At 48.0% G+C, this 17,813-nt stretch overlaps 1 protein-coding gene across 2 annotated transcripts in view; it reads left to right on the top strand.

Moving 5' to 3' along the window:
- The first annotated feature begins 27 nt into the window (after positions 1 to 27).
- Zdhhc3 (zinc finger DHHC-type palmitoyltransferase 3) overlaps positions 28 to 17,813 on the top strand; it is a 41,486-nt gene continuing 23,700 nt past the window's right edge. Inside the window, exons 1-2 of one of the 2 annotated variants that reach the window (XM_051202948.1) lie at positions 28 to 238; positions 10,774 to 11,103. In XM_051202948.1, the coding sequence (XP_051058905.1) occupies positions 10,798 to 11,103 (306 nt within the window). In that variant the 5' untranslated portion in view covers positions 28 to 238; positions 10,774 to 10,797. The remainder of the gene's footprint in view (positions 239 to 10,773; positions 11,104 to 17,813) is intronic. The other variant, XM_051202955.1, reaches the window with a different exon arrangement.

Here is a 17,813-nt window from a genome sequence, read left to right as displayed (position 1 = left end):
CCCCGCCCCGCCCCGCGGCGCCCGCGCGTCATCAGTCCGCGCGGCGGCCGCTCCCGCAGCCGCGGCTGCCGCCACCGCCTGGAGCTCCATGGGCCTCTCCTGCGCGCCGCCCGATGTGAGGCCGAGTCCGGCAAGCCGCGGCGCCCGGTACCCGAGCCATCGCGGACGCTGGAGGCTGGGCCCCGGGGTAGGGGCAGCAGCAGGCGGCGCGGGACTGCGAGCTGCCTTCAGGTTGACGGTCAGTGCCGAGAGGAAGCCCCGGGAGGAGGGAGGCGCGGGGCCCCAGCCGGGACTCCCGGGAGAAGCGCGCACCCTTGCGCGCTGGGGCCGGAGTCGAAGTAGCCGCACGTGAGACGCCTCAGCAAGGCGGAAGTCGTGCTGCCCTTGAGAGACCATCTCCTATACCCCCTCAGTTGGTCCCTAGGATGGCTGAAGAGACGGACCGTGGATCCATCCCCTCCTTAGGTCACTCTGGTCCGGAAAGGGTCTGAGCCAGCAGTGGGGCTTCTCGGTTTGCTCCCCCTCCCCACCACTCCAGGGATGGATCTTCCTCTGCCCTTTATCCTTTCCTCCCTTACTGCCCATCATCAAATAGTGACCCAGGGCTTTGTAAGTTACCCTTGCCTCGTGTGGTTGCTGGAGTATTGTCCCAGAGAGAGTAGGGAGAGTGTCTTGTGCTTCGGACTGCCTGGATGGAGGGGAGAACCGAGCCTGGGGAGGGTATGGGACTCGGATATCCAGAAAGGATGCCTGCAAGGTGAAGCTGTGATCATCATCGGAGCCCCTTAAGGAAGAGAGGTAGTATATGAACCGAGTTTCAAAGGAGCTGTGTGGGGAAATGGGGAGGAGTTGGTTGAAACTTCACTTACCTGATGTTCTACTTTTGAGGGAAGCAACCCTCCACAGCTTAATCATCAAGAAGTGAAAGGCGCAGGCCACACACGCCTTTAATCCCAGCGCTAGGGAGGCAGTGCAAGGCGGATCTCTGTGAGTTCGAGGTCAGCCTGCTCCTCGTAGTGAGTCCCAGGACAGCCATAGCTGCATAGTGAGACCCTGTCTCAAAGAGCAACAACAACAAAAAAGGCGTTTCTTCACTGTGGCTTCTCAGCTAACAAAACTAATAAACAGAACTTCCGACCAAAGACTCTTTCAGGGCAGAAGGGAAGGCTCCTCCTGTAAGCATATCCACAGAACGCGGTGAATAGAGCTGTAATAGTGGATTAATGGCTATAGTGGGGTTGCCCCATGAGTGGGAAAGGTAACAGGAAGTGCCCGACTATGTTCAAAGGTACCGAACTGCTAACTGTTGAGCCCTCACACGGATGGTCTTTTCCAGTCGATAGACTGATAGACTGGGCGTGCGTTTCCTGTTCCAGTACATAGTAATGCAGGTGCTTCCGAGAGAAGACTTCTTGCAGGCGTGGACTTTGCCCTCTAGTAACTGGGAACGGTGATGCCGGAAAGGGTTTCTTCCTTTTGTGGAGGAGCAGATATTACACTGAATACGGCACCTGCACCCTATCCCTGTGTTTGGCTGGATGTCTTGTGCGGAACTGGTGAAATGACAAGGGCTCCTGCTGCTAATTAGGGTAGCTTGTGCTGGAGATTAATTGGGAAAAGAGACCATTGTAATAGTATGGGGGGGCTGAAGATTGGAAGCGTGACAGCAAGTTGAAAAGTCAGAAAAGTTGAGTTTGGCTACCGTGGAGTCATTTTCGTGGGCAGGGGCAGAATCTTTCAGCATGTCTTTAAAAATACATAATAGCGGTAGAACACTATTATGTGCAAAGGCCCCAGTTTCTCCCCCCCCCCAGCACCACACCCTACCCGACAACCAGCAACAGGTTCCTTGTTGAGAGGGGTCAGCATTACTTACTTGGTGACTTTAATTTTATGACTGATATCGGATACTAGGTTCACAGGCCCTAAGGAAGCAGTGGCGTTTACATTCTCTGCTAGGATGCCGGTTCAGTTCTCAAATTAGCCTTACAAGGACAATTGCACAGTCTGGGAAACAGGTACAGAAAATGTCGTAAGTGTCTGAGCAAAGGTCACAGATCACATAACTAGTAAGTATCAGAGGCGGGATTTAAGTGGAGGCTTTGTGCAGTCCTAAGTGTCACCTTCTATAGCCCCTCACAATCTCTGTGTCATCCATCAGGGGACCTAACGCAAAAAGCCCATGTTTGTCTATCATTGAGTTACATTCCCCAGGCCGTGGGGCTAATTTCAAAAGCAAGGATGTTCTAGCATGAACTCACTCCTCTTGAATCCTCTTTCTAGGGGAACATGGAATATGACGTTGAAAGTCTTGTGCCTGTTTTAGCCCACCTCATCAGATAAAGGAAAAATGTATATGCAAACAGAGTAAAGCTAAACTCCAGGTAGCTAAGAAGAGAGCAGAATCTGGTAGATCTGGATGGAATGAAGGGAAGGGTTGACTGTATAATATACATGCTTAGAGCGCCAAACATTCAGAAAGTGCTCTAATGCCTATGGACCTAAAGACCTGAAAAATCAAGCACTTGCTTAAAAGAAGCTTAGGATTTATTGTAGCTGAGGTGTCCAGGCCCTTGAGCTAGTGCATGAACCAGACAGTCAAATGAAATGCTTAATTGAGCCAGTTAGTAATTAGGGCTGTAATAAGGTGCTAATTGTACAGGGCAAGCACCCATACAAGAAAGAAAGAGCTGGTGCTAACAGCAATAACATTATATAAGGCAGAAGTAAATATGTCCCTCCCAGCCCTGGTTCGTTAAAGCTGTCAAAGAGCCTAGAGCACCGCTGTGAACCCTTGGAAACTCAACAAGAGGGTGTTCTATGCCCAGTCATAGGACAACCAAGGCCAGGCTTCATTAGGTCTTTTCCCTTGTGCTTTCACTTTTGGCCGTACAGAAGAGCACAGAGCGAGCTACTGTTTTTCCTACAGACCTGTTTCCTTTGCAGACTTTGCACTTGTCCCACCTGGCCTTGTATGAATACTAGATGTAAAGAGCCTTTCATAGTCTAACCATGGGTCTGTATGTCTTGTCCTAGGTCTTGTGATTTGGGATTATAGTGATAGAAAAGTTGATAGCAATACACGAGCCCTGCGTATTCCCCATTAGAGGAAGGGTCTACCGTGTGTCATTTTAAGAGGCTGGCCTGCCTGAGTCTCATGAGGTCATATGTGAGAAAATGAGTCACACATCTCAATTTCCAGGTGTAGAATACACACTTAAGAGCTGTGCTCAAGAGTCTGAAGTCTAAATTGAGGGTAATACTTCAGTATTGACCTAGAAGGGAAAAGAGGTTGACCCCATGCTGCCAGTAGCTACACCTTTGAAAACCATTCGCTTTCCTCTTGGGAAATTTCTTGACACTTAGCCAGGTCAGGTGAGAAAGCTAGAGGCAAATATTCTTGCTTTCATCACCCCAGCACTTCAGAAAAGCTAGGAAGTCATATTTTTATAGTCCCCTCCAAACTGTAGCCTTCAGGATGCACAAACACTTGACTGAAGTCCGGATTTCTTTGCTGCTCAAGGACATTGTCTCACATTGAGGGTCAGGGGGTGCTAGATCCTCTTTGGGTGAGTTCCACTCCTCCCTTAACAAAGTAGTTGTAGTCCTACTGTAGTAAGTCTCGACCCTGACGTATAAAGTCTGTTTCCAGACCAAGTCATAGCAGAGAATCCAGAAAGACAGGTTGGTTAGGAAGATACAGATCTGTAGTGAACAGACTACTGGGCTTTCTAGTGTTGTGGATTGATCTTTGTTGCTGCCTTGCTTTGTGACTTATACCCTTTTAGCCTCACTTTACTCCCAGACTAGTTTCTTGCTAAGTTATAAAACTCAGACTAGATTCTGGGTGTACAAAGATTGTAATATTGTCTAGATAGCTCAGTGGGTAAAAGTGCCAGCCATCAAGTATAGCAACATGGTAGAAGGAGAGAAATGACTCTCACCTTTACGTGCATCATGCATGATATGTGTGTATACACACACACACACACACACACACACACACACACACACATACACACACATACACACACACTCACAAATTAAGTAAATAAATGAAGAATTGGAAAGTAAACAATGACTAGACAGACCTCTGGGTTCAAGGCCATCTTGATGTTCATAGTGAGTTATAGATCAGGCAAAGCTATATAGTGAAACTATCTCAAAAATAATAAGTAAAGAATTACTGAAAAATGGCTCAAATGGTGTTTAACTTGGGAGTGTTTTTTTTTTTGTTTTGTTTTGTTTTTTGTTTTTGTTTTGTTTTGTTTTGTTTTGTTTGAGACAAGGTCTGTCTTTGTAGCCCTGGATGTCCTGGAACTCTGTGTGGACCAGGCTGGCCTCAAATCACAGAGATGTACCTGCTTCTGTCTCCTGGGTGCTGAGATTAAAGGCATGCACCAAGCCTAACTTCAGGATTTTAATGACTTCTCACATTTATCATTTTGTGATATTTGGTGCTTTTTTTTTTTTTTTTTTTTTTTTTTTTTTTTTCTGTTTGTTAAGCTGTTTGAGACAGTCATGTGCAGCCCAGGCTGTCCTGGAACTAAGTAACCTAGGATGATCTTGACCTTCTGATCTTTCAAATGCTGTGATTATAGGCCTGGGCCACCACACATGGGTTATAGGTTCTAGAGATTGAACCCAGGTCTTTCCAGATGCTGAACAAACACTAGCACCTGAGCTATACCCCACCCCCTATTTGATATAGTTTGATAGTGCTGTTTACACTTGTAAAACCTAAAATTGCTTGGGAGATAATTTTGAATGTTAGCGAGGGATAGGGAAGGGGAGTTAGGCTTTTGGTTTAAAAAAAAAAAAAAAGTTCAAGAGATCAGCAAAGAAAATGTTGAATTCGAATTTGGCCCTGATAAGAAGATTTCAGAATTGAGTTCCTGCAAGGACCTTTGCAGTTAGTTCATCTTTGTCCCTCTGAAACAGGAGGATTGCAGGAGTTTGAAGCCAGCCTAGAAATCTCTCTCAGGTTCCCCGGTGAAGCTCCTCCTTTCGTTTTCTTACACGCCTGGTATAGAGAGGGGCTGCAGAGACTCGGCAGGTAAACTCTCCCCCCCCCCCCCCCCCGAAGGCTAGTGCGGTTGAAAAACTATTATTTCTGATTCTTGCAAGCTTCTGCTTTTAGTACTTACCAAAAGTCAGGCCCTTGCTTGGGTGATGTCACAGTAGCTGTGTGTCTGCCTGCGTATGGCACAATGTGAGTGCAGGGACCATCCTCAGCACCCTCAGGTGGGAACCTTTGCTTAGTTGGGCTTTGCCTAAACTAACATGGGTGGACTTCCTCAGAAAAAGCTGTGTACAGACACTGGCCCCATAGGAAGAAGTTTCCAGCACATCGCAAGGGTTCAGTCTTAGACTGACTACCGGCTAAAGTGTCAATGGCCTTCCTAGCTCTTAGGTTAGAGCAGGATCAGTCTTCTGGATGTTGGCTTGGAGTTCCTCCTGGAGCCTGCATCAGTCCAGAATGCTTTTGTTGAGGCCCATGGCTTTGAGCGCCTCAGCAGGGGAGTAGCCCACCCAGTAGCACCTGCTCTTCATACCATGTGAGGGGGAGATAGCGAAACTGTAAGTAGCACTGGACTTTGGTGCCAGTATTGACGGCCCTCCCCCTTTTTTTCTTACTCAATGGTTTTGGTAAGCATTTGGAAGTCAGCATTGGAGGTATATCCCGTCGCTACTGTTTCCCGGAGGAGTGAACTGAGCCTGAACTCCCCACCCTTGAGTTTCCTTATCTCTCAAGGAAAGAGGGACATGGGGCTTGGATGGGATAAATTTGAAGATGAGACAGCATTGGTACCTGCCAGTTAGTAAACTTTTAGTAGCAGTTGGAAAGAGTCCTACCCCATCTTATCATCATCGCCCTCCCCCAGTGTAGTAACAGTTTGGCCTTTTGGAAGCCACCCTGAAAGGCAGAAGATAGATCCTAATCAAGTAGGTTATACACTTGTTTATGAAGGGCTTTTCAGACTGAGGTTATCTTACCCATTGGTGTATATTCTTGTGTAACTTATTTATTGTTGCCAATATGAATACTGTCTTTCTGCATTACAAACTGCCTACAAAGGTCCAGTAGATCGCAACAGACACTGTTGGCCAATCTCAGAGAATGAGTTAACTCTCCTCTCTGGTCATTTCATAGACACCCCAACAACTCCTTGAGCTGGCTGTTTCTTAGCTCTGAGCAGGCTAGCCCAAGTTTGGAAGGGGTTAGCTGGTCTCAGTGGGTTTGCAGAAGGCTGTGTTTTTTCAAAGGTCTTGTAAAATGGCTTCTGGAAGAAGGAATCCTTTATTGTTTTTGTTTTGTTGCTTTGTATTTTGTTGTTGTTGGGTGAAGGCAGGTGTTGAGGCCCTGGCTGGCCTGGGCTTAAAGAAATATCTTTCTGCAGTCTGTTAGACATTTCTAAAACTTGGAAATATAATGGTAAGTTCATTGGAAAGGAACATTTGGTTAAGAATAAAGGCAGGGTATGGTGTAGCACACCTTTAATTTTAGCACTCAGAGGAAGAGGCAGGTGGATCTTGTGAATTCAAGACCATCCTGTTCTACATAGTGAGTTCAGACCTGCCAGAAATGTATAGTGAGTCCTTGTCTCAAAAACGAACAAAAAAACATGGCCAGTTGTGAGGCAAGGCAGGAGACTTGGCTTACCATTTTCGGGTTAGGGTGAACTTTAGGGTTAAGGCACAGGTGTAGTGCTTACTTTTTTTTATGCATTCATTGAGGGTAAGTGTGGCGGGCAGAGGAGGAAGCAGCGCTGACTGTGTGTCTTCCCACAAGGCGGGACAGCCATGTCTGCCTGCCTGAACACCTTCCCTGGCAGGCCAGGGACAGCAGGTAAGGTACCTTTGCTCTGTCAGGCTGTGGCCACACCCTTACCTTTGTGGAAAGTTTAGTGATTCATTCTGTTATGTTAATGAAATGTTTCAAATATAGTAATTCATTGTTCATTACTGAAATTTTGGAGTCTCATCAGAAAATGGACATACATTTCACAATCATTTGGGATCCTTATACAAATTTAGGTTAACTATAGCTCAGAGAAGTGAATTTTCTGCTTGCCAGGTTGGTTGATTTTTCTTTTTAAGATTTGTTCTTTTTATTTATGCATATGTACTTGTTTGTACCTGATATGAGTGTTGGGAATCTAACCCAGTTCCTCTGCAAGAGCAGTAAGCACCCTTAACCACTGAGCCATCTCTACAGCTGTTCCCCTAAAGCATCCAGGACCCAGGCCGTTCGCCTACCTTGAAGCTGCTAAGCTGGCTGTGAATGAATATATGCTTTTGCCGAACTTGATTACAGCCTCTAAAGTGGCCTAAAAGAGTCTTAATACCATGTTCTTAAAACAGTTCCGTTAGACAGTAGGGGTTGATGTTGATTCTCTAGGTACATTTCAAGAGTGATGAAAAGGTGCCACAATGTTTGAGATGACATTTTGAGTGACTGCGAAACAGTCACTCAACTCTGAAAGAAACTAATTTAAACAAGAATAAATGTTTAAGATGAGTTTAAGGGGAATAGCAGCCAGACCCCAGCCTTCTCACAGCATCCAGTATTGGCATCAGCCTAGAGCCTCCTATTTAGGGTTCCTGCAGCTTGCTGATACACACACTCACACACACTCACACAGACAAAACAGATTTATCTGTATAGGTCCTACATGTAGAGACCTAAATGGTTTAATTGTGCATGATATGTGTTTTGTTGTTGTGTATATTTAGATGATCCTTGTCTCTAAGACCAGGGAAAAGAATTGCTTTCCCAGCTTGGCTCATTGTCTTTTGCTGCTGAGTGTTAACTTTACACAGCCTCAGATTCACTTTCATGCTGCTAAGGAATGTGCACTTGTGGGTGGAGAACTAGAGTGGGTGTAATGTTTTAGAAACAAAATCTTCACACAGTGCTTTAAAAGGGATTTGGTATTAGACCTGTCTGAAGCATTCCATGGCTGATTTCAGGACTGGATCTTGTCCTAGGAGAGCAGATGAAGTAGCAAGGACCAGGAGTACTTGCTGAGAGGAAAACAGTAGCATATGGTTTTGTTGTTTAGATATAACATTTTTTATTGATTCCTTGAAGTTTTCCTGAACGCTTACAATGTGGAGAATTCGTGGGTTTTGTGCCTTTGACTCCTGTCCCTAAAGCAAGGGCTCTGACTAGGCTTTGACTCCTGTCCCTAAAGCAAGGGCTCAGACTAGGCTTTGACTCTTGTCCCTAAAGCAAGGGCTCTGACTAGGGTTTTTAGGCCAAGAAGTAGTAGACAGATGGGAATTCGCCTTCATCCAGCAAATGATCATTAACCTCAGCCATGGTATCTGGACTCTGCCTGTGAGTCCACCCAAGACTGAGTAGTGGGTCACAGTGGGCGGGGCCTGTGAACCTGGCCTTCACACAGCTCTTTTCAGCCCTGGAGCTGCCCATCTGTAAACAGCTGAGCAGCTCACCTCAGGAAGTAACCAGCAATCAAGCCCCAGGAGTCTGGGCTGTAGGATCCACTTCATACAGTGCCCTTGTGTCTGTCTGTCTACCAGTCTGTGATAGAAGGGCATGCTTGCAGTCAGGTACAGTGAAACTTATGCTGTATACATGGCTTGTTCTTCCAGAGACCCTGAGTTTGTTTCCCATCATCTTTACCAGGGGTCTCATGGTCTCCGGTAACTTCAACCCCAGGAGATCTGACCTCTTCTGGCCTCTTCAGGCACTTTCGTGTACATGTGCATACCTACACGCAGATCCACACACATACAGTGAGAGACTTGGCACCCCAGCACTCCTGAGTGCTTTCTTCCACTGTGTGACTTCCTTGTGTCTGACTTCTTGCTATAGGCTTTGTCCCTTTGTCTCTCCGAGCCTCAGGCATTCTTCTGTGCGGTGAGAATAATCTCACCTATGGTTACTAACACGTGGAGGGAGCTCCTTTTACACAGTGCTATGAAACAGCTCAGAGGGTACAGTGTAGGTCACTATAATTAAGATTAGGAAACGGGTCGTTTTCTCGGTCCTTCAGTGGAAAACTAGTAGCCACCTAGAGGAACAGAAAACCTGGTGTCACCAAATAGGACTAGTGCCCTCCTGTGTTCCTTGGCTTCTGAACTCACCTGGCTTTTCTGTCAATAGCCAGGAGGATGTCCTTGCCATAGGGTAGCATGTCCCTACACCTCCTCCCTGTCTACCCCAACACAGTCTGTGTGTACATAGCCTAGATGCCCAGCCTCCCTGCCACATCTCCAGGCCCTCCTCACCTCTGTCTTCTCGTAACCCACTCATGGTGAGTTCTCACCCTGAGCAAGTGTGCGCTCCGCATGGGTGGGTGTGCATGTTTATCCCCCTGTTTTGGCCCTGCTCGCCCTGTGTTGTGTTTGCTGTCTGTTAGTCACTTGTGTGACATCTTCTGTCACTCAAACATGCTGAGCTTGACCACATATCTCATGCCTACTGCCAGCCAGGCTGCAGAGCTCAACAAAATGGGGCTTTTAAGTCAGCACAGTCTTGGGGGGGGGCAAACAGGGCGGTTCCCACATTCCTGCCCTCACATCTCAGGGGAGTTCGCAGTGGCTACTCCCTCAAGATCATGCTGAGTTGATTGAATGGAGAGAGGAGACTTCGGACAGCGAGAAGGATAAAGGGACTAGGAGGGAACCCGAGAGGATACAGTTCCTCTGAGGGTTCAGTTGGCCTGTATGGAGTGGTGTCGGGAATGGTCCTCTAGGCCTCCCCAGCCAAAGCTCCTAGTTCTGCCAGGTTCCTCAAAAGCAAGGACAAGTGAGGGAGGGAGGTCTTTGTCAGAGTTGCTGCTGAGCTGTAAGCTAATCACAATAAGAAGGGTCTTCGTCTGCCTTCGTTATTGGAGGAAGCTGAAGGGAACAAATACAGCCTTTTCACATTGAGTCCCTCTGAGGCCGAAGCAGGAGGATTGCCAGGCAGGGTGGTGTGTGCTTTCAATCCCAACACTCTGGAAGCAAAGGCAGGTGAATCTCTGTGAATTTGATGTTAACCTGGTTTATAAAGCAAGTTCCAGGACAGCTAGGGATATTACATAGAGAAACCCTATCATAATAATAATAATAATAATAATGAGTGGTGGGTTTCCTCATAGCATTTTTGTGTTTATACCTTCCATTTATACTTTGTTCTGTGTCACCCCCCAGTTGGTGTTATTGCATCTCCAGAGATCAGGGCTTTAGCTCCAGTGCCTTTTCAATGGAAAGAATGCCTTACCAAGAGAATGCTTGTGCATGGCCAGTGAGCCATGCGGGATGTCCACCCTGAACCCCTCCCCCAAAGCTGCTGGCAGGGCGATGCTTCACGGGTGAGGAAATGGTGTCTCGTGGCTCTCCACTCATTCCCCATCACTCATACAGAGAGCACAGCGCAGAGCCTCTTACCCTAAGAGCAAGCTCTGTTTTACAGGAGCTTTTCCTAGCATTTGCTGCCCCGGCTTTAATGCAATTGACTATTTATTTGCTCAGCGGTGCCCTCACAACAGAGGAGACTGAGGCTAGTGCCACCTCCAGCTGCTGTCTGATCTGGCTGCCCTCAGGCAAGGCATTGCCCTGTCAGGCCTCTGCGGTCTCGCCTTCCATGTGAGGGGTTTAGGGAAGGTATTCTTGCTTTACAATGGCAGGGACAGGGAGGGCAACCCTTAAGTGAAGAAGGCACTGAGGCAGGGTTTCTGTTTGTGCACATACACGCCGTGGTTCCCTTGTGAGGTCTCCTTGTGCTAAGGTAACACCGCATTTGTGCCCCTTTCCTTTCAGATGCCAGTATGGACAGAATAGCTTATGATGCTCATCCCCACTCATCACTTCCGAGACATTGAGCGGAAACCAGAGTACCTCCAGCCGGAGAAGTGCGCCCCACCTCCCTTCCCTGGCCCTGCGGGAACCATGTGGTTTATTCGTGACGGCTGTGGCATCGCCTGTGCCATTGTCACCTGGTTTCTGGTCCTCTACGCGGAGTTCGTGGTCCTCTTCGTCATGCTGATTCCATCCCGAGACTACGTGTACAGCGTCATCAACGGGATTGTGTTCAACCTGCTGGCCTTCTTGGCCCTGGCCTCACACTGCCGGGCCATGCTGACGGACCCCGTGAGTATGTCTGGGCTTGTTTTGACCAGCCCACATTCTATCCCTCTGGCCCTGTCATGGCCGGAACCCGCATGCTCTCCATGGATCTTGGGAATGTGAAAAAAGGGACAGCCGGGGCTGGGTGGAAAAGTGAGCTTCCTCTTTTTAGAGTTTGGGGGGCTCTGACCGGGGAAGAGGGGCAGTACCTGTTAAAGCATATGGGGGCAGGTTGAATGGCACTGTCTACACACTGCTGTATGTATTTGTTGAGCCTGCTATGTCAAGGGTCTAGCTAGGGAAACCCAGCCTGGTTGGAGGATGCAATCAGATAACCTTGGAGATTGGGCCAGATGGTCAGAGCAGAAAGCATTCTAGGGGAGAGTGAAGAAAAAAAGAGACGACTTGAGTTGGGTTGGCTTGATGCTACAGCCACATCCAGTTTCAGTACCTGCATGAATTTAGCCTTCAGTTAAGTTGCACAAGATTCCTCTTTTTTCGTAGGGTGGCAAACACCTTCAGTCCCAGGGGAGGCAGAGTAAGGTAGATGCTTGTGAGCTCGAGGCTAGCCAGGGCAACATAATGAGACACCTGTTGTCAGGAGGGGAAAAAAATTCCTCTTTTTCTAAAAAGCTGTCCAGGCCTGTTTGGCATACAGCAGACACCTTTGGGTATCTGTGGGTAAAACTTGTTCCATTTAGTGACTTAGATAAATACACGAAGTGAGGCAAAGGCCCCTGAATATTTTCTGTACTCCATATCAAGCCCTCCTGACTTTTCTTCGTGTGGTATGGGAAACAACCATGTGGCTAACTTGGTAAAATTCCCCTGTGGATTAACTGTTTCGGTATGAGGGTGGTAGCCATTCGGTTGAGAAAGTTCTGCTAATGGCCACACTCACAGCTTCTGTGAGCCCCAGAAAAGCACAGCACAGACCACAGGGTGAGGCAGCTCCCTTCTTGAAGGTGCATTGTTAATCCCTCCCAAGGAAAGGCAGTTACCTGTGTGGCTGGTCCAGATGGCGCTAACTGCCTAAGGCTTTGTATCCTAGGGCCTGTGGACTGGTGCTGATGCTAGCTGAGAAGGTGACGCACTTTGGTTCTTGAAAGTGCCACGTGCACAAGGGTATAAAGAAGTTAAAACAAACTAAAGGGTTTATTCAGAAATCTGTGTGACGCCCTTGCTGTTGGAGACAATGGAGGGAATTACATTCTTCTGCTCAGCTCATAGGTCAGTACCACCTCTCCCATCAAGATGCCTCTGTCCAAAAGACAGGTGAGGGCAACCCTGGCAGAGGAAGTGTAGCTTGCTGTGGACAAACAGGGATGGGTGCCAGTCAGTCAGAGGTTGGTGGTGCGAGGTGGAGAGCATCCTGTGCAGAGAGACAGGCAGTGGCTGCGCTGGGCATTTGTTTGTTGGGATGGGAAAGACCACAAGGAATGTGGATTTACCTTTGGTGTCTGTGTGATTAGGGAAGAGGAAACATAGGACAGCAAAGACTCTAGAGCCTCCCCCAATTTCTTTCTTTTGAGACAGGGCCTCATTACATAGTCCTAGCACTCACGTGTAGACCAGGTTTGGTCTTGAACTCACAGAGGTCTGCCTGCCTCTGCCTCCCAGTTGCTGAGATGAAAGTGTGATTCTGGCTGTAATGATTTTTAACTAAAGTGACAGGGCCAGAGCATCACTGGACAAGGATGGCTATAGCAGTCATGTGCAAGGCCCCGCTGGGCATCGATGGGTAGATGAAGTGTGTTGACTGGGTACCAGCCCAGCAAAGGATTCCGTCATGAGCAGCAGGTACAGCTGAGAATAAGGCAGACAGAGCCCCTGCCTTCTGTACCCTCACATTCCAGGGTTAAATGAGGTGCTGACTGAACTCTAATTGCTGTGAGGGCAGTGGGACAGCCACAGGAGGGTGCAGTAGGCACCCCATTAAGCCAGGAATATCCAGAAAGGCCTCTCCATGGTGACGCTATCAGAGCGAACCTGAATGGCATGAAGCTGCAGGCCAGGGCATGCAAAGATTTGCAGGCAGATTCGGGCAGAAGAGAAAAGAGGCACAGAGGCCGGAGTTTGGAGCATGAGACTAAAGCGTGGTGAAGAGGCCATGCAAGACCTTGCTGGGATAGATATAATGGCATTGTGCTTATAGTGAGGGTCGGTTGGGAGTTTCAGAAGAAAGACAGGGGCATTGGCAGTGGTTTAGGTTAGACCTGGACTAGCTTGGGTCATGGAGGCAGCAGAAAAGCTCTTGGTTTCGAAGCTTATTTAAGCCACCGATGGCTTCATTCTTAAGTCTGGCTACACAGTAAGAATTTCCTAATGAGTTTTTTAAAGTACTGGTGCCTGCCCCCTGCCCTCAGGGCTTCCACTCCAATCAGTCTAGGGGCAGAGCTCTAGGGATTGACACACTTGAAAATCCCGCTGGGCCTCATGAGTTCAACCAGGTGCAGAAAAGGAGGTTGAAAAAAGAAAACCTTCAGCCTGGGCAGGAACAACTGTGGGTGCTACTGTCACGTGTTGCACGAGAAACGCCAGTAAGGGAAAATGCAGGAGGCCAAAACAAAGCTTCTCTGTGGCAAAACTGCTACATGTTAGGTGTGAGCAGAGTCGTTATGTGAGCTGGTCAGGATCGGGGGTGGAAGATGCACTGGTAGCGTAGAAGGCTGAGGAGTCGGATGTCACCAGGAAGCTCCTGCTGGCACTTGGGCTGCCCTCACAAACCTATGCTTTCCTCCTTACTGTGTAGAAGCCTCTCTAGGGACCTCCTCGGGCAGCCCTGCAGCAGAATTTTTTTTTTTTTTCTGATTTTTACCTTGCTGTGTGGCTCAGCTTCCAATCCTCGGTAGCAGTTTTAGATTTCTTTCCTGTTGCTGTGATGAAATGCCCTGACAAAAGCTCAGGTTACAGCCCATCATAGCAGAGAAGTCAATACAGTAGACTGTTGAAGTGTCCGTCCACAGTCAAAAGCACAGAGCATTAAATGAATGTACACACGCTGAACTGAACTTACCTTCTCCACTCTTACTCTAATCTGTGGGGTGAGGGCTGTTACGGTTGGAGAGGCCAAATGGAAGCCATTGGCGTTGCCTATACCAGGGAAAATAGTGAACCCAAACCAAGGACTTGCAGAAATTAGTGACACTGTCAAGGACATGAAACATACTGGTTCCCATCACGTCCTTTACCTCTCCTACTTGGCCTGTGCAGAAGACAGATTCTGGAGAATGACAGTTGACTGTCACGAGCTTAATCAAGTAGTGGTTCTGACAGAAGCTGCTGCACCACATGTGGTGTTCTTACCTGAGCTAATTAATTAGCTCTTCTCCCGGTTGGTGTGTGGTGTGCAGCTCTTGATCCAGTATTGCCTTCTCAGTAGCTGTTTACAAGCACCACCAGAAGCAATTGACTATCGGTTGGCAAGACCAGCAGTATTCCTTTGCAGTTTTACCTCAAGGGTATATTAACTTTCCATCCCTGTGTCATAACTTAGTTCAAAGGGAGCTTGATCATCTGTTGCTTCCCCAACAAAATACCACACTGGTACAAAGTATTGATGACATGCTGATTGCACCAAGTTAGCAGGGGGACTTGTTGGTAAGACATATGAACATCAGAGGATAAGAAATAAATCCAACCAAAATTCAAGGGCCGTCTACATCAGTGAAAATTCTAGGAATCCAGTGGTGTGGAACACATAAAAGATATTCCTTCTAGGGTGAAGGATAATTTATTGCACCTGGCCCATCCTGCCACCAAGAAAAAGTGCAATATTCAGTGCATCTGTTTGATTCTGGAGACAACACATTCCTCACTTGGAAGGAAAGTTGCTAGCTATGTTGGAGCCTGGAATAGGAACAAGCTCTTAAATGGATCCAGACTACTGTGCAAGCTGTCCTACCGTTTGGGCCATATAATCCAGCAGACCCTATGGTAATTGAAGTATTGGTGGCAGATAAGAAGGTTTCTTGATTTTGTTTTTGTTTTGGAGCCTTTGGCAGGCCCCTATCTGTGAATCACAGAAGAGACCTTTGGGATTTTTGAGTGAGGCTTTACCATCATCTGTAGACAAGTATTCTCTCTTTGAGAGGCAGCTCTTGGCCTATCATTGGGCTTTAATGGAAACCAGATGTTTGACGATGGGTGTGATAGTTTGAAAGAAAATGGCCCCCAAAGGGAGTGGCACTATTGTGAGATGTGTCTGTGTGTCCTTGCTGGAGGAAGTGTGTCACTGTGGAGGCGGGCTTTGGGGTTTCATAGATGCTCAAGATACCGCCCAGTGTCTCAGACCACTTCCTGTTGCCTGCAAGATGTAGGACTCTCAGCTACCTCTCCAGCACCACACCTGCCTGCATGCCTCCGTGTCCCACCATGTACACCATGAACTGTAAGGAAGCCACTCCAATTAAATGTTTTCCCTTACAAGAGTTGCCATGGTCATGGTCTCTTCACAGCCATAGAAACGCTAACTAAGTCGGTGGGCTACCAGGTTATCATGCAGCCTGAGCTGCCTATCGTGAGCTGGGTATTCTCTGACCCACCAAGTCATAGAGTAAGACTGCACAGCAGTGATCCATTGTCAAGGGGAAGTGGTGTATGTGTGATTGGGCCCAAGCAGGCCCTAGAGCACACAAGCAGGGTGCGTGCAGAAGTGGCCTTGTGCCTAGGAACTTGTACAGGACACACTCTTGAAGGCAGCCTTGACTGGGGCTTGGGAACTCCTCCTATCTAGGAGTCTTTCCCACCTCCCCACCGCCTTGATTTCTCCACCCCTTCCTTTCCCGCTCCACATGTGTCTGGTTCTGTATTCTCGGACACGTCTTTCCCAGAAGACACTGAAAACTGAGGCACAGTCCCCACTGCCAGGAAGTTCAAAGCCACACACTGCAAAGTTGTCACAATCGCATGACTCCTTGTGGTTGGTTCATTTCTGCCTCTCCTTTCCTTGGGCCTCCTCCCAACCCCACCCCACCCCAACCCCCACCTCCTGAGACAGGGTTTCTCTGTGTAACAGCCCTGGCTGTCCTGGAACTCGCTCTGTACACCAGGCTGGCCTCAAACTCACTGAAAGCCTGCCTCTGCCTCCCGAGTGCTGGGATTAAAGATGTGTGCCACCCCCACCCAGGAGGGCCTAATCATTCATTAACCTCATAAATTGTTTCAAATATGAGAACCGAGGAAAGGTGTAATATGAATCTCTCGATTTGACCACACTACTAAGGAAGAGAATTAATCGTCTGCATGCCAGTGTCCCCCTTCAAGTCCCACCCTGTGAACACTGCTATAAGCCAGCTTCTGTGACTGTCTCAGGCCACTGTCATTTCCACTGTTCAAGTCATTCACAGAAGCACTGGGGCTCGATTTAATTTGCCTGGCATTCCTTTGTGGAGATGTTATCCTGGTGTGTTCCCTGGGTGGGGTCAGCCAGGGTGGATGTGAGGTTTGACATCTTGCTTGTGTCAAGGAGCCCTTTACAGCCTCTGAACAATCTACAAAACAAGAAGAAAGTCCTCCTTGCTCCAGAGAGGGAAAAGGGATTCTGCCTGTGGGTCACCTACCTCCACCCTTTGTATAACGATAGCGGCCACCCTTTTTTTGTGGGTGCTAGCTGCAAGGGGGCCATTTCTGCTCAGACCAATGGGTATGCATATTTAACAACAGTACCTCTCATTCTTCTTGGACAGTAATGCCAAGTCCTTGATGTCCTTGGAAAGAATCAGTGATACATAGTCTTCCTTTTCGGGTGCATTTATTATTTTCAGTTATGTGTATGTGTGTCTGTGTGGGTGTGCGCGGTTGTGCCAGTGCCTGTGGCTAGAGGTTGGAGTCCCCTGGAAGTAGGGTTAGGAGGTGGTGTGAGCCACCTCCTGTGGGCGCCGAACTCAGGTCCACTGAGCCGTTTTCCCAGCCCCATTTCTTCCTGCTTTTCTTTTTTGCAGTAGGGTCTCACTATGTTGCCCTGGCGGGCCTGAAACTTGCTATTTAGACCAGGCTGGCTTTGAACTCACAGAGATCCGCCTGTGCTGCTGCTGCTGTTTCTCCTCCTCCTTCAAACTTGGTCTCGTTAGGAGTTTCTTTTCTCCACTGCTTTCTTTTTGTGTGCCCGTTCTAGGCATTGAAGCAAGCCTCCCTCTTCATGTTCCTGTATTGTCAATGCAGTCACTGCAGTAGAGTGTGGTAGAGACTATCAAAGCAATAAAGAAAAAGAAAGTGTTTCCGAGTCTCTTAGAAGAACTACCTGATAAATTGACTGCTGCATGGGCCTGGGTCTGAAATCTGCTAACCCTTAACCACATTGTCTCAGGAGTTGTCTGACTCTGCTCCACTCACTTCTCCTATAAAATGAGGGACCACATAGTCTCTGCCTCGTAGATTTATTGTCAGAATTAACTGGCAAAATGCTTTCTTTCACAAAGCATTTGGAACTATGCCTGAACTGTGTAAACTTCAATAAATGTCTGTTGTATCATTATTATCTGGCTTGGGTGTATTGAATACAGGCTCGATGCCAGGCCAGGCCCTGAGCAATTTGCTAGGCTGTGGGTTGAAAGACGTTGTCCCTGTCTTCTTGGGAATTCACAGTCGTGGAGAAGTCGTTTGTGATTTTATGGTGTGTGTTAGAGCACTGGTTGAGACTGGGAATTAAGGTCGCCCGTGGGCCTGCTGTGAGTGGCGCGCCACTTTCAGGCCGTCAGGGAGAAGACAGAAGGGAGCAGCTCCAGCGGGTTTGA

This window comes from Phodopus roborovskii, unplaced genomic scaffold (assembly GCF_943737965.1).
Source record: "Phodopus roborovskii unplaced genomic scaffold, PHOROB, whole genome shotgun sequence".
Lineage (NCBI taxonomy): Eukaryota > Metazoa > Chordata > Mammalia > Rodentia > Cricetidae > Phodopus > Phodopus roborovskii.
This window is presented reverse-complemented; position numbering and strand designations above follow the sequence as displayed.